At 31.5% G+C, this 21,437-nt stretch overlaps 4 protein-coding genes across 5 annotated transcripts; 1 reads left to right on the top strand and 3 right to left on the bottom strand.

Annotated features, from left to right (window-relative positions):
* Nucleotides 1–1,491: 1,491 nt before the first annotated feature.
* LOC124924112 (syntaxin-31) lies at nt 1,492–5,007 on the top strand. The gene is made up of 6 exons (XM_047464181.1): nt 1,492–1,812; nt 2,865–3,115; nt 3,279–3,424; nt 4,330–4,368; nt 4,495–4,692; nt 4,777–5,007. Exons 1-6 carry the CDS (start codon nt 1,593–1,595, stop codon nt 4,934–4,936), a joined length of 1,014 nt encoding a protein of 337 aa, XP_047320137.1. The 5' UTR covers nt 1,492–1,592; the 3' UTR covers nt 4,937–5,007.
* Nucleotides 5,008–5,227: 220 nt separating this feature from the next.
* Nucleotides 5,228–8,039, bottom strand: LOC124924111 (probable protein phosphatase 2C 15). Of its 2 annotated transcripts, none has more exons than XM_047464179.1 (7): nt 7,658–8,039; nt 7,032–7,562; nt 6,781–6,958; nt 6,549–6,702; nt 6,367–6,430; nt 6,172–6,279; nt 5,228–5,998 (listed from the first exon to the last, which is right to left on the bottom strand). In XM_047464179.1, exons 2-7 carry the CDS (start codon nt 7,245–7,247, stop codon nt 5,405–5,407), a joined length of 1,314 nt encoding a protein of 437 aa, XP_047320135.1. In that variant the 5' UTR covers nt 7,248–7,562; nt 7,658–8,039; the 3' UTR covers nt 5,228–5,404. The 2 variants fall into 2 exon arrangements, with proteins under 2 accessions (XP_047320135.1, XP_047320136.1); XM_047464180.1 differs by having other exon boundaries at nt 7,032–7,399.
* Nucleotides 8,040–8,696: 657 nt separating this feature from the next.
* On the bottom strand, nt 8,697–12,187 carry LOC124925613 (bystin). The gene is made up of 11 exons (XM_047465664.1): nt 11,700–12,187; nt 11,492–11,618; nt 11,363–11,417; nt 10,950–11,274; nt 10,590–10,669; nt 10,427–10,474; nt 9,746–9,892; nt 9,592–9,664; nt 9,261–9,336; nt 9,077–9,158; nt 8,697–8,927 (listed from the first exon to the last, which is right to left on the bottom strand). The coding sequence occupies exons 1-10, from the start codon at nt 12,021–12,023 to the stop codon at nt 9,085–9,087; spliced, it is 1,329 nt and encodes a 442-aa protein (XP_047321620.1). The 5' UTR covers nt 12,024–12,187; the 3' UTR covers nt 8,697–8,927; nt 9,077–9,084.
* A 5,477-nt stretch (nt 12,188–17,664) lies between these two features.
* LOC124925558 (2-oxoglutarate and iron-dependent oxygenase domain-containing protein CP2-like) lies at nt 17,665–20,692 on the bottom strand. Its single transcript, XM_047465593.1, has 9 exons — nt 20,243–20,692; nt 19,601–19,648; nt 19,185–19,361; nt 18,931–19,081; nt 18,766–18,852; nt 18,564–18,688; nt 18,314–18,432; nt 18,101–18,212; nt 17,665–18,013 (listed from the first exon to the last, which is right to left on the bottom strand). Exons 1-9 carry the CDS (start codon nt 20,552–20,554, stop codon nt 17,957–17,959), a joined length of 1,188 nt encoding a protein of 395 aa, XP_047321549.1. The 5' UTR covers nt 20,555–20,692; the 3' UTR covers nt 17,665–17,956.
* Nucleotides 20,693–21,437: the final 745 nt, after the last annotated feature.

Raw genomic sequence — 21,437 nt, 5'->3', positions numbered from 1 at the left:
ATAAAATTCTGAAGAATTTTAATTTCACGTATCCCATAGTAGCTCACTTAGACTGGTTGTGGTTGTTAGATAGGGTTCACTTCAATCTTCAACATTATCCTTTTTCTTTTCTTTTTTTTTATGTTTTTCCAACATTAAAACTAATATAAATACCCACTACTCTTTTAATTTCATTTTAATTAAACAAAATAATATCAAATACATGTTGTAATGATTTTTTGTTTATAGTCTCAAATAAAGGTTAAAAGTTTTCTTTGAAGAGATTCTTCAAACTGTAATAAATTATTACAAGCTCTCTTCAATTCTATTTTTTTTTATGCTTGGTTTGGGTTATTTTAATCACTAAAATAAAAGAAATTATTATTTAGTTTTATTCTGATTTATTATATCACTCAATTTATTAATTAAAATATTTTATTTTATTTAAAAAAAGGTTCAGATATATTAAAAATTATAAAAATCTTTTAGCACAACGATAAACTATGACATTAAAAGAAAAAAATAAAATAAAAAATGTTACTCAATAAATTATCGAACGATTAACTTCATGACGGACTCTACTGCATTTTCGTAATGAATCTCAGAAAACGTCATAATAATAGTATTATGAATGATACACATCGGACGATTACGATTATTAAAAGCTCGACGATTTTCTCCAAACAGATAGTCCACCAAAAAATAATTGGGATGATAACCAAAATATGTATGTTTGTAATATTAGTCGTATCAATCCAAACTTCTCAGTAACTACCCAATGTCTTAGGCATCACCTAAAGAATATAAGTAATACTCTACAAAATGTTACATATTTTAGTCACCCTTCGACAATACAAAAATAAGTGAGTTGTCGATTCAATCTTCTCGTGATACATATGACAATGACTAACCATAATACAATTTTTTTTCATGCACATATCTTCCCTAAATTTTTTATTTTGAATAACGTTACATCCAAAAACTAAGATTTTAGATGAAATCTTTTAACTCGCAAAATTTCTCTAGACGAAAATTATATAAAACCATATTAACGAAATAACTTGTTCTAATACCTTAAATGAAAATTATCTATGTCTTGTCAACGCATAACGTCTTGTTCAAACGGGGACACTTAATTGCATCCTACCAAAACATTAACCAAAATATTAAAATTACAGTTTGAAATTCGGCCCGTCGGTCGAACCGACAAACCCGGTATACCAATCGTCAAACTGGGTTGAGTCGATAAAAAAATCAAAAATGAAATCAACTCAGTTAAACCCGGTCAAATTATAATTTAAAATATCTTCTATTTTTAACTATTATTTTTTTATTTTATTATTATATAAAATATGAGTTAGATTTTTAAATTTTGCATGTGATCTGTTTTAATATTTATGACAAAATTTAACATTTAAATTATTTATAAATAAAACTAAGTTGTTGGAGGGTAAATATGAATTATTGACGGTTATTTTTTTTCCAAATAATTACCACTGGGTTAACATAACTGTTGACAGCTCGGTCCCATCCGACGCCAACAGATGCCTAAATAGCCCATTAATGCGTTCAACGTGATTCGCTACCTTCTCATCATCGGATATTCGCCGGCGATGGCGTCCGCAGGATCTTCTGTGTTTCGAGATCGGACGTCCGAGTTCCGATCCTTGTTGCAAACATTGAAGAACATAGGAGGAATCTCTATTTCCTCCAACGATTTACACAAGCCTCAGCCGTCGGCGACGTCTTACCTGCCAGAATTCAATAAGAAAGCTTCTAGAATCAGACTTGCTATTCATGAAGCGTCCAAGAAGATCGCCAGGCTTGCTAAACGTAATACTATCTTCTCAATCTTGTTCATTCTTTTTTATTCGGGATTTGGACATATAATGAGTCGAACAGGTTGTAGTCATATACTCAAAAGATTAATCTCCATTTCTAGGTTGTAGTGATTCATTAATTGGCATGACCTTAGAAATGATTTTTGAATAATATGTTGAGTTTTGCAATTTGCATCACCTTGGAAATCGTAAACAGTTTACAATAAGTGACCAATACGTTCGGGGAATTTGAATATAGTGACTTAGATATGATCCTCTGGAACTTTGAAGGCTTTAAAACACAAATATAACATGATCATGTCTGGTTACCTGAAGTAAAATCTACATGAATGTTTTATATTATGCTTACATGTCAATTGCAAAAAGGAAGTGGGACTATGAATACCATTGCCTAGGAATGGATCTATAAGATTTTAAGTTAATTCGTATGTTAACTAATCGATTACGATAAATTGGATCCGATTTTGCAATTTTTTCTTCAACATACCTCGACGTGACATGAGTTACCATATTACACACATGGAATAGCAAAATAATATTTATGATGAGTGCTCAAACTTTGCTATTTGTTTTGCAAAATAAGCAGCTGTAGCCACTGCCAACTGGATAGATGAAGTTGGATTTGATATTAAGAACATGGATTCATAAAGATGGATCAATTTCATAATGAAGCCTATGAACGTTGCTTGAGATTGAATATTGTCCCCTATCGACCCAATTGAAAATTCATAGTGTATAATCCAAAAGATTAGCCAAATTTTGTAGACTACTCAGTATCATGATTTGTGAAAATTTTGAATATTTCTGTAAGAATGCAAGTGAAGCACAAGTTGTTGATAGAGGTTGAGTTTTCCCTTTAATTGTCATTGATATCCCTAACTTGTTCAAAAAGGTATCTTATCAGGATCAATTCCTAATTAGTGTAGTGACCATGGAGTATTGTGCCTTTGATTCTTCATATGCATTTTTCTTGTTCTGAATTCATGCTATTTGTTTTATTATTTTACTAAGCTTTCTAATTTCAATTTATGTTTTCACTTGCAGTGGCAAAAAAGTCATCAATATTTGATGATCCGGCTAGGGAAATTGAGGAACTAATTGCCTTGATAAAAAATGATATCACAGCACTTAACATAGCTATATCTGACTTGCACACATTCCAAAACATGGAGATAGCAGATGGAAATTATTCAGATGATGGAGTTAGTCATTCTAAAACTGTCTGCGATGATTTGAAGGATAAATTGATGGGGGCTACAAAACAGTTTAAAGAGGTGTTGACTGCCAGAACAGAGGTCAGTTTGTAGAAATAAATTTAACCCCATTCCCTCCAACAAAAACATTAGCTTGAAATCAGAATTTAACTCTCCTTTATTTCATCAGTATGTGATATTGCTTCTTTTGCCACTTCTAAAAACCATGGAACCTTCTGAATCTCTTATCAATTTCTTTCTATAGAATATTAAGGCTCATGAGAACAGAAAGCAGATGTTCTCAACTAGTCTGGCAAGAGAGAACCCTTTGAAACATCAAATTCAGACAGCAGCTGAACCACCTCCATGGTCAAATCAACATAGAACATCAGACAGTTTGCAGCCATCAGGGTGTGTTATTTTATCTCACATCTTTTCATTAATAGCGAAAAGTATTTCTATAAAATCCGGTTGATAATATATTATTGTTCTGAATAGGCTTGGTAAATTAAGTTCTTCGTGACCTTAACTAGATACGATAAATGTTCCTAACCACAAAAGGCGTAATAGTCTGCTGTTCGCATCTGGCATACTCTGTGAAATTGAATAAGTTACAAATCACCAAGCTACCATTTTTGAATTGCTAATCTATACAGGGACCTGTATGATTTTCTTTTGCTATGCAATTACTGGCAACATTATTGTTGTAATGATTTATTCAATTAACTGGCAATTCTACTGTACAAAAAATATTTGAACCTGTCACTTTTACGACAACATGCACCAACTTACTAGCTATGCTAAGAAAATATATCAATGAAATCCATAATCCCCTAAGCCAATGTTTTGAACTTTTGTTGCATCAATTTGAATAAGCATTCCACAATTGGTTGCGGAAACTAGGTACAAGAATTCTGTGTGTAGAAAGAGATTGGTAGAAGTGAATTTTTATTTAAAGTTACACCCTTTCCACTTTGCTTGACATCTTTTGTTTCGTTGGTGCAACCTGTTGAGACACAAGTTGGGCATAGAACAAATGTTGATAGATTTTGGTTTCACATGTATGTTTTCAAAATGTACAATATGCACTTTGAAAACTTTTTGTTTCTGGATCTAAATCCAGTTGAGAAACTGCTAATAAAGTTATGAATTAGCGTGTGATAAAATTCTGTTTTCAAATGTGATCTCATCTGGATCTACCCAGATGAAATATCTTACTAAAAAAGGTGTTTTCCTTACTACTGCATATTTCTTTTTGCATGTAAAGCTTGTAATTTATCCAAATGAGTTGATTTTCTCTATCTTTGTCTGCCCAGATCTGCATCAAATGGAGTTCAGAGTGGGAACCAGTTGAGGTATTCTTTCCTTGAACAGATAATATTGGCATTCAGATTAATACTTGTTGACTTCTGGTTTTTTACATGCATAATTGTTTCAACTTATTAATCTTGAGGATAATTCTGAAACCCAAAATTATTTAGGCGAAGAATGGCTTCAGAGAACACACCATCAAATGAGATGGAAATGGCAATGTTACAGCAGACAGTTCCACGACAGGAAACATACACGCAGAGTCGGTCAGTGGCACTTCAAAATGTGGAATCGACAATCTCAGAATTAAGTGGAATCTTTACACATTTAGCTACTATGGTGGCACAACAAGGAGAGCTTGCAATCAGGTATATATTATGCTGCTTTATCTTATTTTCTTTCTTTTTTTACATCTTCTTGGTATTTACACATATAATATATAAACATATCAGGATTGATGATAATATGGAAGAATCATTGACTAATGTTGATAATGCCAGAAGTGCTCTGGGAAAGCATTTAACTCAAATAAGATCAAATAGAGGGCTCATGATTAAGATATTTGCTATAATAATTTTCTTCTTATTGCTGTTCATCTTTTTCCTGGCTTAAGTTACTGTTATAGTAGAAGAACATTTCACATTCCCTGGGTAATTCTTTATTTAGTTACTACTGTTTGTTCATTGCACCCACCACCCAACTAAGTATAGGTATAATCAATCTCCCCTGTACATTATATATATACATATTATTGTATTTCTTATTACTATATAGAGAGAACACAGAGGTTGTTTGTTGCATATGTATGATATGAAAGCAAAGATCACCTTCATGCTTTCTGTTCTTCCAACCCTAATGTCTGTGAACTGATCTTTTCATTTACAATCAATATCTTCTCAAGACACCATAAATCAAGCAATTCAGAATCTATCACAAGTTTTATCATTCATGTTTATATAAAACCATCAGTTAGGAGAGCATAAACACAGTCGAAGAAAAACGGTATTATGATGAAAAGAATCACTGGGAAGTATATATGTATAGATATAAATAAAAAAAAAATAGTTGAATTAGTTAGAATCATGTGACTTTGACTCCACTAGGACGTTTTCCTTCCATGGCATCCTTCTTAGCCCTACAGTCAGCACAAAGGAAAGGACCTTGCCACGGTTTAGAGCTCATAGAAAAGATGGAGCCAGCATGAACCGATATGCCTTCAGTCGGGGCTAAGTCAGCTTGGCAAATGGCGCATATAAACATACCTACCCCAACACCAACATTAGGGCTGTCATTCCCTAGCCTTTCAGCAAGCATAGCTGAACCTTCTTCAAACAATTCTTCAACAATACCAACCGATGATAGCTTCTTCGATTGTTTATTAACATTGGACTTCTTCCTGAACAACAGCAGCGATCTCAGCTTATTATATCGATTAGGAGCCTCAGGCAATGGTTGTTGAGGTTGTGGTGAAGGTATGTTATCGGGTGGAATTATGTCCACAACAATACAAGTCGTATCATCTTTCAGTCCCCTTGTCCTTAGGGTTTCCTTCACGACTTGCCTAGCTGCAAGTTCTGCAGGCAAACCCCGACAAGATTTTGCAGCCTCCTCCGATGATAATGCATCCCAAATTCCATCTGAAGCAATTATCAGCCGACCACCCACACTCGATAACTTCGTATACGACAAAAAGAAAACAGTCAGAACTTGGAAGAGACAAATTAAGGTAATCTCAATCATAATTGGAGAATCATCAAACTAAAAGGTTAACAAAAAAGTGTTGGAAAGTTCCTAATTTTGGTAAAAAGTTGTAAATTTCATTTTTGGATCCTAGTAGAATACAATACCTTAACTTGTTTTACATGAGGAACTGGTACTATGAATTCTCCAACATCCATGTCACCAATGGATCTTGATAGACATAACCCACCAGGCCAACATCGAAGAGGACCAACCTGAAATTGGACGCAAAACCATTTTATTTAAATAAACAAATTAAAAAAATACGGGGTTGATTGGTTGGTTGTTTGTCGTTATCTGACCTCTGCACCGCCAAATATGTTAAGTCGCCCAACTTCACCGCCACTGGCGGTTACTCGTTCTCTCCTACAAATGTCACAATATTCAGCGAATAAGTTAACAAATGTAAATTTTGTGTGCAAATGATTTGAAGAATAAAGTTATAAATACAAAGTTTCATTTAATAAAGGATTATAGAACTCACTCCTCGACATTTTCTTCAAGTCGATGGTCAACTGTCAAAACAGAGACAGCACCGCCCTGCGTATCCAATATGCAACGGGAGTCTCCAACCGACGCGACAGTAACCGTCCATCCATCGACGATCACAAATGTGGCTGTTGTTCCAGAAGTCTCCCCTGAAAGAAACAAGCAAACCATATTAAGGAAAACAAACACAAATGAAAGAATGATGAAAAGAAGTGAAATTTCCATACCTCTACTCTGAAACTCCTTATCAGTCTTGACAAAACCTGCAACTAAAGCTCTAGGAAGAGCTTGAAGCCATTCATCTCGACCTAATCCTGTTCCTCTAGGAATAGCACCTAAAACATAACCAAGTAATTCTTCCTTTGAAAATATTGCAGCAGCAGATCCATTATGCCCATCAAATATCTGAACAAAACACATGATTTGATTATGATAAAGAAGAAGAATAATGAATAAAGAGACAGAGACAGAGACATACAGCAAACACAGAGAAAGATGATGAAGGGTTCCCTTGAATTCTCTGGCAATCGGTCTTGATCATGAAATAATCTTCTCCCTTCCTGGATTGAGCTGCAGAGCCAACCCTAACCGTAGGTTTCTCCATCTTCTCACTCTTCATCTCTCTTCTAATCAATGCAGCTAAAGGCACAAGATTCTCATGACGATGATGATGCCTCTCGTCCCTTGTCCCCATTTTCTACTCTAAAAACCCTCAACTCCAAATACCCACAGCTATCTATTCCTTTCTCACCACACCCATTTCTTGAAATTGCTTCCAGAACCCAGATCAGGGACCTTACAAACTAGGGGTTGAGAAAGGACCTGAGATTACGGACCTCCGAAAACCTAGATGCAGATTTGATACAAGATGCGTTGGTTGGCGAGAGAGAAAGGAAATAACAAGGAAGGAAGGAAGGAAGAAATCAACACGGAAAGGAAACGCGGAATTATGCAAGAGATATGATCTGTAATGCGGACGACCCTCCTCAATCATCGAAATAAAAACATTCTAGAGAAAGAAAGAACATAGAGTTTTCAAATAAATGCACATGCATACAAAGAAAAGGAAGGGTTTTTATTTTTATTTCTTTCTTGGAGACAAACCTGAGTCAGCTTTCTTAAAGAACAACCACCTCAATCTCGACCAGACAGGCAATTAATATTATTATTAATAATGGATTTCATCAACAACAAGTAGTAGAGCAAAAAGAAATATATTGATTATGGGTCGATTCAATTAGCTGTCTTTCTCGTATTTCATCAAGAAATTATTATGAAGAATGACGCTTCTCCTTCAATCATCACCGCCGCAAACGCCACCACCTGTCGCCGAATTACAAAAAGATAAGAAAATCCTCTGTTTTCTGATTTTCAAATAAACAATTTCGGGAAATTGTTTTTGCAGTTACAGACACCGCCTTTTCTTTTCTAAATCTATAAGAGAGAAGAAAAAAGACGCTTTTTTCATGGGGACGACGATGAGAGAGAAAGAATCATAGAAAGAGAGAGAGACAGAGAGACGACTCTTTCTTTTTCCTTCTCCAGCTATTACTTTTTTTTTCTGTAAATTATATCTTTATTATTTCAATTAATTATTATAAAAAAAATATAGATATATACAAAAATTGTGATTTTTTGATTTGTTAAACTTATTTCAAGAATGAATGGATATAGTAGAGCAAACAATTAATTGACTTTGTACATTAGTTAAAGAAAATCTAAGAATTTATTTTGTATAGATTGCACTTGCTTAGAAACATTAACATTAATTAGAACATTTAAGTGATAGAACTATATAACAAACAATAATATTGTTGACATATGTTAAATCAAGATTGATTATGGTCAATATAAATGGGCGACAACTCTCTAATCAAAGCTAGCCCACATTATTGATCACAGCTCATTTAAATGCATTCAAAAAGTAGTATCTAAACTATACATGAAATCAGTTAAATGTAGCTAAATGGGTCCCAAAATTGTTATTTTCCAATGGACAATATTTAATATATGTTTTCTCACATTCATAAATAAATATTTGCTAATTGACTATAGTAGTTTAATAATGTAACAAATTTATGTGGAGCATGACTATGGGGTGGTTTAAAAAATCAGTAGTTAAAATCAAACAAGTATTGAATAAATACCAATCTCTATATTGCTTCAAATTCAATCCATCAACCAAAAACCTATCTCATAAAATTGTTCAACTACCAAAATTGGACTAAAATAAAGGGTTTAATAAAATCAATAAGATAATGTTACAACTTATACTTGAAATTTAAGTAAAAATCCATTTAAATAAATCCCAACGCTAAAAAAACATGCAAGAAAAGCCTCCGCCAAAGAATGTTGAGGATACAATTTAAAGTGCCTGCATAATAAATTTGATATATGGGTAAGTGGGGAGTTGAAGAATTCAATATAGATTTCAAATAATGGCATGGCAATTTATAGACATGAGAATATGAACCAATCAAGAACACAATTTAAAAAGTGATAATAATTCAACAGCTAAATTACCTCTATACTTAATCTTCTTCCATAGGCACATCTGGTATGTCAAACCTGTCTTCATTTATGGGGTTATTAATCACAGAATTCAGTAAGAACAGTTAAGGATTTCAAAATAATGGCAACAGATAATACATTGAGCAGAAAGACAATAAATTAGTTTTAATAAATTATAGGTCTAAATTAAGGATATAAGTTGGCATTTCAACATCTTCTTTTTCTCCACGGTTACGACTGTTGTCTAGCTCTCTATGGATTTCAGGGGTGACCTGCATTTGTATCGAACAACATGAATTCAAATCTGCAAATTATAACTGAAAAAAAAGGAAACTAGGACATTATTTGATCAAAAGTTATTTGAATAACCAAGTTGTTATTTTCGCGTAAACTTGTTTCAGTAGATTATTGAAAATCAGTTTATTTGGGTAATAAAGTTGTTGATTGGATAGTAGATTATTTGAAATTCATCTCAAATAAGCAAGACCTAGGTGTCCACAAGAAAATGGTTAATAATGTGTCCATACCTCTTTATGCCTTTGTTTCTCAACAAGATATTTGAGATTTTCTTTATCCTCCTTAGTTAGTTCATTCTTGTACCTGAACATTAACTTTGTAATTTAGTGCCATACCTCAATTTGAAAATAAGTAAACTTCATTTAACAAATAAGATGTGCAAACCTTTGTACAAAGGCGAGAAGGGACTGATGCCAAATCACAGGCATTGTTCTTTCATCCTCAACGAATTTCAAGAAATGAGAAACCAAGGCATCAAGAACACGATATGGCAACGCATACTTCTTCTCAGTGAACAGTTTAATAAAATAGCTGCATAGAATTACAGGACAAAAAGGAAATTTATAAAGGAATGATTTTCATTCAAAACAAATAAGAGTCTGAATCATATATAACAGAAATCTATGATGTAAGAATTATAAGTAGAAACATCAATGTCACTACTTGTTCATTGTTATCACGTCTTATTATCAGTATCATAATTCAGAAAAAATTAAAAAATTCCACACTTTTCTACCAATGAAGCTAAAAATCACACTATAATTAGAATCATTATTAGAAATAAAATCACTTTCAATTAAAATTTTAACGATTATTAAATGGAATCGTGATTGTGCCAGAGATTTTGATAACTACCAATTAGGCTCAATGAGATTTAGTATATGTTATTGAATCTTTGTGAACTAAGCCAGTTAACATATAAGAGTACAATTGGTGAATTACTAGTTAGATTCGCCCATATAAAGATGACTATGACATAAGCAATTTGCTTGACAAAACCTGAAAGCTTAAACTTTGAATTCTGAACAACCTGGAGAACAAATCAATTCAAAAAACCTCCCTTACCTTGTTGTGCCATAATATTCCATGCGAGTAAGAGTAAGCAATGCAGCACTGCAAACATATATAAGAAGATAGAGGAATTTCATTAGAAATGAATTTAAGATGCAAACTAATAACAATTATATTCTATAATTTCTAATATGTCACAAGGTCAGAGTTAACATACCTCGAATGTAGTGGAGGAATTGAAACCTTTGTTATAACACTTCCAACAATAACAGCTTCTCTAAGAGTACATGTCTTTGACTGCAGAGGATAAATAGTCTAAATAATGCATATGTTGCGACAATATTGTCATCTAAATTTCTAAAACTATTGAAATCAAAAATATAGAACCCACCATTATCTTAGTATAAACATGATGAATACATAAGACATCTAACAGAAATCTTAAATAATAAACTTATTTGATTAAAAACAGCGTGCACAAAGCAGAACTAATCCTATAGAAGATAAAGTACATAGTCAACTTCTCCAAATAGACATACTATTAGAAAAATTAAAAAATAAGATTATGGGTTCATACCTCACACAAGGGAAACAGTATACCCTTGTTAAAAGCAGCAGGTTTGTATAGAGACTTCTTCAAGGATGCATATAAGGCAAAATGCAGTTTTTTATTTTCGGCGATATCTTGACGGACTCTAGGAAGCAAGACAAGCTTGTAAAAGCGTTCAGCCTTTCTTGAGTTACTAGACGCAAATATTCTTGTAGCTTGATACATAGCATTTGGTGACCACTTTTGAGGCTCAGTTAAGTGAAGCACTTGCTCCCAAAGCGCCATAGATGGTATGTGCTTGAAAGCTTTAGGTAACTTTCCAGCCGTATATTTGCTCAAAAGGATGCCAATGCTGCATGTTTTATATATATTATTCAATTCAATTAGCTACAATACACTAATCATCACTAACAATATGAGAAGAAGAAAAACAAAAGTACCTCTTGTAAATCTCAATGACAGAATCATCAATTTTGGGAGCATGACCTACACCACCTGCAAATATACTTAAAATCATTAAACATATAGCAACAAAACCCTAGACAAAAAATGGATATTGTAAACAAAACCTGATGAAGTTTTAGCATCTCTTTCTTTAAACTTATTAACAATGATATCAGCCAATGTGCGCTGTGGACCAGCATCTTTGTTCATGAAAGCCTCCAGTAAAAGCTCGTCCTCTTCATCGATAGCTTCCTGGATAAGGACCAGGAGAGTTAAAACATATAAAAGGTTGAAACTTTATACAAAACTTTATACAAACAATGGGAAACTAACATCATAATCGTAATGGCTAATTGTGTCATCGAACCCATTAAAATCATCAATGTCATCTTCTTGATCCAAAGTTACTGGGGCCGGAAGTTCCTCGGGAAACATGATTATTGCAGGGTTCTGATTATCTGTTTCATCCTGTATCTCCTTCTGCTGAAGCAACGCCTCCTTAAGAATCTTTGAGCTCAGTCCCGAGGATATAAGCTTTTGATCTTCCTGATGTTGTTTGGGAAGCTTGTTCCGCTTCCTGGAAGCGGTAGAAAAAGTGGCATCTACATTAGGAAGAAATGGCTCTGGATTTTGGTGTCTCTCTCTCTTATTCCCCATCGTTTGTTGGGCAAATCTTCAAAAAAATTATTTCTTTTCTCTTTCAGTTTAAGGTCTTGATGCGAAAGAGAGACAGAAAGAAAGTGAGCAGAGAGGTTTGCCTCCGCCGTGAAATCGTGAACAGAGTATTCTGAGCGAGAAATTCGCCGTCGAGGGGTTTTGAGAAAATAAAATAGAAGAGATTTAGGGCATTGCTAATTGTATGAATATATGACCGTCGGATAAGATTTTGATCGTATGGAGAATATGAACTATTGTGAAGTCCATTTAAGGCCCGTCTGAATTATGGTTAAAGTCTATTAACTTATAACACATATTTATAATTATTTGTTTTTAAAAAATTTAGTAAAAATATATTAAAAATTAAAATATTTAGTTTATTTAAAAAAAAGTTAAACAAAATATTTTTATCAAAATATCATTTTATAATTTTATATTATTTTATTTTTTTGAAGTATAACAAAAAAAAATTATCTTTTTTAATATAATTTATCAAAGTTTTAATATTTTAAAATTAATTTTAAATATTATTATAAAAATGTTATTATATCTAAAATATTATAAAATAAAATAAAATAAATGGGGTGAATATATATATATATATATATATATATATATTCTATCTTGTGATTCTTTTATGTATTTAATTTAATATTTGCTTAAAAAAAATATTTACATTTATTTTAAAAATATTATTTAATATTTTAATATACTAAATTATATAATTTAATATATTGAATTTATTAACTAATTTTAAATATTATTAAACCAAAATAATAATATAAATAAAATATTTTTTATGTATAAATATTTTAAAAAGAAATATATGAGGTACATCCTTACACTTTATAGTTTATTCATCATCAAGGGTCTTACTTATAATATTGAGATTCCTGCGGAAATGCACATTGAATTTTAAAGAGAGTTCGTATTTTATTTTTCTTAATAATGAAAGTTTGTTTGTTATCAACTGATAATCTATTTAATTTGAAATTGGTTTATTTTATAAAAATTAATTTCAATCAAAATTTAATATTAATATATATTTTAAAATTAATGAAATATATAAATTAAAAACAATTACAGGAAATAAGGAGTGATAAAGAGGAAAATTGGGAAAAAAAATAACTTGACATCATATTATCATATTATTAATTAAAAAAAATAAAAGATGAGTTGGGGGTAGAAAGTGAAATTTTGTTATTTTTTTTGACCAATTAGATAATTAGATTGTGTCCAGTAATTACTGTCATCTCCTATTCTATCATTTATTTATGAGAAAATTACATGGGCGGCCCTCTAATTACTCCGGTCGCTTACTTTTAACTATAAAATTAATTTTTGAAACAAATCGTCCCTTCAATTTTTAGAAAGGTCACCAATGATTATTCCGTTAACTTTTTGGTTAAATATAACGGATTTAAATTAAAATATTTTTAAAATAAATAATATTTAATCATTATTTTTTATATTTATATATATAATTATTAAATCTCTTTTACATATAGATAATATATATATATATATATATATATATTATTTATTTTTATCTATGCATATATATATCCTCAATTCTGTGTTCGACAACACGTTACAATGAAATCTCCTCTCAATCATAACTAATTTCGTAACCATGCCCGAAATCTCCTTCTTCCTCCTCCTTTTTCCTAGAAAAATGATAAGATAGGTATGTATAGATAAAAAAAAATATAAAAAATTTAATAATTATATTATAAATATAAAGATTAATGATAAAATATATATATATATATTATATATATCAAGGATTTAATAATTATATATAAAAAAAATTAATGATTAAAGATAATATAAATATAAATATATATATAAGTATATATTTTAAGTTTAACTCGTTATCGTTATGTTTAACAAAAAAAAAGTTAACGGTAGGTCAATGATGACCTTTCTAAAAGTTGAAGGGGCAATTTATTTCAAAAATTAATTTGAGGGTTACAAGTGAACGATCAGAGTAATTAGAGGACCACCTAGGTAATTTACTCAGCCCTTTATTTATCGAGAAAGATAATAGAAAATAATTAAAATGAGGTAGGGGTCGGCAAATGGGTAAACTCAACTCATGTTAAACCCAAATTAAATTTGCTCAATTCATTATCGAACCCATATTAATGAATAATATGGGTTGGGTAACCCAAACTAAATTTTAGTTTGTAACACATTTATTATGTTTTTTAATCGTTTAATATTTAACACATTTTATCTCGGTTAACACATTTTGATTCGTTTAACAATTATTTGATTCGTTTTACCTAATTAAATACGTTTTTGACTTATTCAACATATTTTTAACTCGTTTGACTTATTTTGACTCACTTCATACGTTTTAAGTTTTGTAGAAATTTGAGGGAGAGGAAAAATATTATTTAGATAGTTGGTTTAGGTTTACATGAGAAATTTAGATATTTAAATGATATTAATTATAATTAAAAATAAAGACTGACAACATTTTACATGTTGAGTGTAATAAAAGATAAAGATTGACAACACTCAACATGTTGAGTCATGTTGAGTGTAAACAAAGCAACATGTTGAGTGCAAACAAAATTGCACATAATCCAAGATGAAGAGATAATTCAACACTCCCCCTCAAGTTGGGTAATAGATGTTGAGATTGTCCAACTTGCCACATACTTTCTTAAATCGACTTGGAAAGAGTTTTGATGAAAATGTTAACCACCTAATAGGAAAGGCCTTGGCAGTTTTGCGATTTGAGAGGATGTTGTCGAGGAGATGAAAATGTTGATGACATTCTTTCAATTTGACTGATTCTAATTCATGATTCACTTTGTTAAAGGAGTGACTCTTGGCTATTGACACTTGGCTCTTAGCTTTTGGCTATTGGGTTTTGGCTCTTGGCTCTTGACTTTTGGCTCAGCTCTTGAAGTGAAAAGTGATAATTTGTTGGACATATGAAATGTTGGAAAAAATATGTCGATGAGACGATGCTCGATACAGATTCGACTGAAATGCAGTTTCGACGTTTCGAAACTGCCATAAGAAGAGATACAAAAAACACACTAGGATTTGTGATAAATAAGTTTGGAAAAGTATAAGATTATAGAATAATTGAGTTCTCCTCCAATGGCTATTTCCACCATTGGAGGAGACAACGGAAAATTGTGAACATGTTTCTTCAAGATGTAATAACCTGCTCTGATACCATGTAGAATTTAGAGAGAGGGAAAATGTTAATTAAATTATTGTTTTAAGTTTTTGTGAGAAATTCAGATATTTAAATGATATTGAGTGTAATAAAAGATAAAGACTGACAACACTCAACATGTTGAGTGTAATAAAAGATAAAGACTGACAACACTCAACATGTTGAGTGTAAACAAAGCAAAATGTTGAGTGCAAGCAAAATTGCACATAATCCAAGATGAAGAGATAATTCAACAAGTTTTAATAAGTATGTAATTCGTTTTAATCCATTTTACACGTTTTTGACATATTTAGCATGTTTTTGGCACATTTAACACGTTTTTGACATGTTTAACACGTTGAACACATTTTTGGCACGTTTAACACGTTTTTACATGTTAAATATGTTTAACATGTTTTGGCACATTGAACACGTTTTTGACACATTTAACATGTTTTGACACGTTTAACACGTTCTTGATAAGTATAACACGTTTTTGGCTCATTCAACACATTTTTGACACATTTAATACGTCATGGCATGTTTAACACGTTTTTTTGTACGTTTGACACATTTTGACACATTTAACTTATTATGTTTAACACGTTTTGGCCCGTTTAACACATTTGTGACACATTTAACATTTTTTGTCCGTTTAATTTGTTTTTTGCGCCGTCTAATATGTTTTTGATATTATTATACCTTTTTTTTATTTGTTTAACATAGTTTTAATTTTTTTGAAATTTCTTTTGATATTTTAATTACTAAATTATTAGTTGAAGAAATAATAGGTGAGATTAATATAGATTATTTAAATAATATTTAAATCATTCCTAATAAGTAAAGTTTTAAATATGATAAACTGTGTTAATTTTTAGAAATAAATTAATTCAAGTTTTAGAATAAAAGTGACATGTTAGTATGTATGACTATACTATAATTAATAAATATATTATTAATGAGTTTTAAATTTTTTAATTATTTTTTATTTGATTGTAATAAAGATTAATCGTAGTAAAAATCAAGAGAATATATTGGAGTTAGAAGATGGTTAGTTTATGTTAGATTGATAAGAGAGAATTAAATTAAATTTATTTAATTTGAGTAATTTGAGTAACCCTAACCCAACTCAACCCAAATTAACTTACCCAAATTAATATTTTGGGTTTGAGTTAGGATTAAGGGTTGAGTTAACCCAAGATATGCTCACCCTATGCCATGTGCATTTATTTTACATTTTATGAGGTTCATTTAGAGTACGTCTAAAATTAGGGTTAAGGTTAATGGTAATAACATGTCTTATTATTTCATTAATTATTTGATAACACATATTTATAATCATTTATTTCTACATATTTTTAAAAATATATAAAATTAAAAAATTAAAATATCTTTAACTTATTTTAAAAGAAAAATAAATATTATACAATGTATTTTTTTCTATTAAAAAACAATTTTATTCTTTTAAATTTAATAAAATTATTAATATATATATATATAGAGAAATGATTAGGTGAGAGAATTTGGTAAGGGAATTTGGTAAGGAATGACTTGGCATAATCTTATTCGCTGAAAAAATCAAATATTTTCTCTCTTTCCTCCCACTTTTACATTTTACAACCAATAAAGGTGATGCAAGTGATTCCATCACCAAATTTCCTCACCAAATTCCCTCTCTCTATCACTCATATATATATATATATATAATTGTATTAGGTAAAAGTACAACAATTTTTTTACATAATTTATCAAAATTTCAACATTACAAAGTCAATTTCAAACCTCATCTAAAAAAATGTTATCCCTGTCTAAATTGCATATATATTTAATCATTACTATTTAATATTTCAGTACAAAAAAAATATTATATTTATTTTAATTATATTTATTTAATATTTTAAATATATAATAGTAATATTTAATAACTAATATTAATTTTAGATTTTATAAAACTAATTTAAGTATTGAATATTTAAAAATTAAATATTTGTATTTAGTTAATTTAATTCTTATCTCAAAATCCTTTAAAATTCAGTGTTCATGTTTTAATTTTCAGGTGTGTATAATAAATTATTTAATAAATTTAATTGATTAAATTAATATAGAGATGTAAGAATATTTATTTATTTATATTATGAAAAGTTAGATTATTATGCGAAAAAACTAAATGATAATAATATATAATAAAAAATTGAAGATAATTTGATATTTTGGGTAGATCAAAAGATTGTGAATTATTTGAAAACTATTTAAATAACCCAAGCGTCTTACAGAATTTTGAGCAATTGTGATTAATGAAATTGTTGGTACATTAAAAAATAAATGCCCAAAATTGTGGGTTTTCTACACACAAAAAAACTACATTTGAGCACTGATGAAGTTTAAAATCTTCTGCAAAACCCAAACTTGTACATCCAGAAATATTTGAAAATTAAACTTAGTTAAACACATATTAAGAAATTCAAATTTGTTTTTTTATAACCAAAATATAAGATACAAAAAGTAAAAGAAGTCACTATATGACCTTTGAGAGTCGGTTCTTTACCTAAAACAGCTTCAGTTTACATATTACATCATAACTTGAACAATAGTACATATTGTGATGAGTAAAATTTAAGTTTCTCTTTCAGTTTCAGCTTTTACCCTGACCAAAATACACTCAGTTTCTTCTTCCAAGGATGATCTTTGTTAAACAGTAACAACACGAGTATTACAAACACGAGACAACCAAACCTACCAACTCGCTCGAGATTCAAGCAGCGGTCTCTCTAGTGGCTTGTTGTTCTCCTCCTTGCCTCTTTATTAATTCCTGGACAAATTCAAACAATGAAATTTATGTCAGCAAAGTCTTTTTCCTTTCAATATAGATTATTTGAAAAAACAAGAAAACACATACATTTTTAATGGCAGCAACTTTCAGCCGCTGCCTCTCTTTCTTCTTCCTTAGGCAATCTCCACACCAGTTGGGGAATTCTTTTTGATATTTCTTCATTTCTCTCAAGGCAGAACTGTATGTATGGGTAAAATTTATCACAAGACATGTTCAGATTCAAGATTCAAGATTCAATAATAACAATTCTCAAAAGACAAGCCAAAATAACTTAATCACCTTCTGCACCACAGCAGCAAATTGATCCTGTGTCCATCAGTTGTAGCTCTAGCACCATGGCGGTGGCGACCACGATGAAGAACTGCATGCCCAGGTATATGGGAGTAATCATAGATTTCCTTCAAAAAAATTAAAATGATAAACTTAATTAGAATACCCATTTCAAAATATGGCTCATACATATCACAATCCACAACAATTATGCATTAATCAATTAGAGAAGTAATTGTATTATTGACACCATACATACCTCAGGATGAGTTTCTGAGTTCACATGATTATCACATCTAACACCTCGGAAGAACAATTCTCCACCAGAAAATTGCTTGCCCAAGCACGCATTCAGTGTAACTTCAGAATCGTCTACATGAAAGCCTAGAAAGAAAACATCCAGCGATTGTAGGAAAGTCCCTGTTGAAATAATCGAGATATTTGAAAGAAGAGCTACATACCAAGATCAACATCCCTGTTGATTCCATACTCAACTACAAACCCATGATGAGAGTCAAGTGAGGATCCACCCACTTCACTGAAAAGTACTGCAAAAAACACTCTAGATAAGCCAATATAATAAATTATCACATTCTTTGTAGCTGATTAAACATCTGCTTACTAACCTCTAGACATAGGCCGTATGAAGTCTTCCATGAACTTGTTAAGCATGGGTTCCATCCCAAAGTCATCAAGAACCACACCATATTTATTCATCGTATTTGGTCGCATGATTCTGAATTTTGTCTCGTGAACCCACTTCTCAAAGTTTTCTACCTAGGCAATCAGAACCTGATAAGAAAACATCACAGCTAAACAAACTACAACGAAGAGAATTGGAGTTCACTAGTGTTTTGACCGTGATTAATTAATTAAATACCTCCAATAGCAACATCTCGCAGAAACGCGGTTGAAGCATTTCAAATGAAAACACTCCAGGTATGGGTTCAACCATTATCTTTTTAAAACTCTCCTCAGTATTGTCATGCACTGCCTTGAGGAAGGTTGGCACAAAGAAATTTTCTGCATGCATAGTGAATAACTCCCTATGTAGAGGCTGCAAATAGGATATAGTAACTGAGAAATACAGAACATGAAATAGCAGGCATGGCAATCTGTTGGTCACAAGTCATTAGAAAATGAAAAGATTGTGCTTTTGTTTCATGATTTATGTGGTCAACTGCATTGATATTCAAAGAACACATGCAGAGCCTTCCACAAGAACATTGAAAAATAATCTAGTCAGACAATAAATAATCAACTGTTATAGTGATAAAAGAAGGAAACACCAAATACCTGATAATTGGATATAATCTTCTGGCGGTATTCCCTGTGCTTCTGGACCTGTTAAACCATATTATTCTCATCAGAAACTGCTGAACATAGTAGTAATAGTAGAAACCAGATAAGGAATAATTTCAATATTGATCAAGACACTACTAAAGTTGGATGATGGAAATGGAAAGAACATTGATAGATGCAACTTGACATAAGGTAGAAAAATAGCCATATTTAGACAAACAAAATGTCAGATGGTCAATCATGTAAGGAAAAGCAAGATTTTCCAGACAAAATAGAAAAATTTGAACATGAAGCAAGCTTGCTTACAATGCTCTAGTTCAAGCACTGCTATATCAACAAAACAAGGTCAACATCACTGATAAATCATCAGATCTAAATGAGATCTAATTTCCAATCGCAAGACAAGGTAAACCTAACCAGAGCAGTTCCTCTGTGACAATCTAGTGTGTGACTCTGGATTTGCTTTCAACGAGTAAAACATAGCGAGAAAAAGTAACAACATGCACGCTCCATTAGCTTGCAAATACCAATAAAACGATTTAGCGTCAAGCTTTAGCTTCTCATCCATGAAAACGCATGCACGTGGAAATATATTACTAGTAGAAAAGCAAGAATTGTGGAATTATACGAACTCACTCGCGTTCTATCGCCTTCTGGAGAATATCGATGCAAAATTTCCTTGATGTATTGGACCTTGGTCTCACGCGACTCATCCAACAGGTTAGGATGCAGGTACCTCTCCAACGAGCTGAAAAGCAGAGGACTGAACTCCAATTGGAGATCCTCGTAGTTATCAGGCTTGTGATCTGTATTTGGATTCAGCCTAAGACGATAGTTCGAGTACGAAGGTAAGCCTTCCGATGATATGGTGTTCTCGTTGCCATTGCCAGTTCCTGCTCCTGCTCCAGCTTGAGTCTCCTTTCTATCTAGAGCTCCTTGACGATGCATAGCTCTAGATCAAAGGAAATGAGATAGGGCACATAAACTGAAGGCTGAGAGGTATTAACTGAGGAGCATCAAGTGTTGCGGAGAGAATTAGGGTTTCATGAAAATCATAATTAAGATCCTCTGTTACAAGTTAGGGCTTCGTTGTGTTTCAGCTGCACGAAACCTGTAAGATATTATAATCAAATGCATTAATAGGCCCTCAAACTATTCTCAAATTATTATATCACCCTTCAACTTTATTTTATTTTATGTAAGGTTTTAAGTAAATAATATTTTTGATATCAACCCTTTATTTCATCTCCACTACAACCGAGACACGAAACACCTCCTCCTAATAAGAGAGATGGTATTTACTCCTATCACTAATCGGAAGTAGATTACATGTCCAAATTTGATACGGACTGCAAGAGGTATGCCAATTAAACAACTATGAATGAATCTAGATAAATTTGATGGTTCAAACCCTAAGGGATGAATCAGAAGGGTTAAAACTTTTTTTATCACTTCATCATGCCTAAAGAATAGAAGATAAGCTATGTTTCTTATTTTCTTTCTGGTGCGATTTATGTTTTGATTCTGTGATTATCTAATTAATCATTTCCGTTACAAAATTGGGAAGAATTCTCCAAAGAGGTATTATTGACATTTTAAGAAGGGGACACTAAGATGTGATAATAGAATTTAATTAGTTGAAATAGACAGGAACCTGAAAAATTTTCAATGGCGAGAGCTATGAGCATTGGTTGGAGCTTAATGTCTTCCACAGAACGACGAGTACTATGTGAAGAGTTTCATGGGAGGTTTACGACCTGAATTGAAAGAGGTTTTAAAGATGGCAGAACCAGAGACATTAAATCGAGCAATAAAACTAGTTAAGGTGAAT

Source organism: Impatiens glandulifera, chromosome 2 (genome assembly GCF_907164915.1).
Source record: "Impatiens glandulifera chromosome 2, dImpGla2.1, whole genome shotgun sequence".
In the NCBI taxonomy this organism is placed as follows: Eukaryota; Viridiplantae; Streptophyta; class Magnoliopsida; order Ericales; family Balsaminaceae; genus Impatiens; species Impatiens glandulifera.
This window is presented reverse-complemented; position numbering and strand designations above follow the sequence as displayed.

Coding starts and splice junctions, on each gene's coding strand:
- LOC124925558 (XM_047465593.1), bottom strand. CDS start 20,554: ATGCATCGTCAAGGAGCTCTAGATAGAAAGGAGACTCAAGCTGGAGCA. Junction 19,362..19,600: donor AGATTATATCCAATTATCAG/GTATTTGGTGTT, acceptor TCCTATTTGCAG/CCTCTACATAGGGAGTTATT. Junction 19,082..19,184: donor GCGAGATGTTGCTATTGGAG/GTATTTAATTAA, acceptor CTGATTGCCTAG/GTAGAAAACTTTGAGAAGTG.
- LOC124924111 (XM_047464179.1), bottom strand. CDS start 7,247: ATGGGGACAAGGGACGAGAGGCATCATCATCGTCATGAGAATCTTGTG. Junction 6,703..6,780: donor TAAGGAGTTTCAGAGTAGAG/GTATGGAAATTT, acceptor TGTTTCTTTCAG/GGGAGACTTCTGGAACAACA. Junction 6,431..6,548: donor CTTGAAGAAAATGTCGAGGA/GTGAGTTCTATA, acceptor TGACATTTGTAG/GAGAGAACGAGTAACCGCCA.
- LOC124924112 (XM_047464181.1), top strand. CDS start 1,593: ATGGCGTCCGCAGGATCTTCTGTGTTTCGAGATCGGACGTCCGAGTTC. Junction 1,813..2,864: donor GATCGCCAGGCTTGCTAAAC/GTAATACTATCT, acceptor TTTCACTTGCAG/TGGCAAAAAAGTCATCAATA. Junction 3,425..4,329: donor GACAGTTTGCAGCCATCAGG/GTGTGTTATTTT, acceptor TTGTCTGCCCAG/ATCTGCATCAAATGGAGTTC.
- LOC124925613 (XM_047465664.1), bottom strand. CDS start 12,023: ATGGGGAATAAGAGAGAGAGACACCAAAATCCAGAGCCATTTCTTCCT. Junction 10,475..10,589: donor ATTCCTCCACTACATTCGAG/GTATGTTAACTC, acceptor ATATGTTTGCAG/TGCTGCATTGCTTACTCTTA. Junction 9,337..9,591: donor AGAAACAAAGGCATAAAGAG/GTATGGACACAT, acceptor ATACAAATGCAG/GTCACCCCTGAAATCCATAG.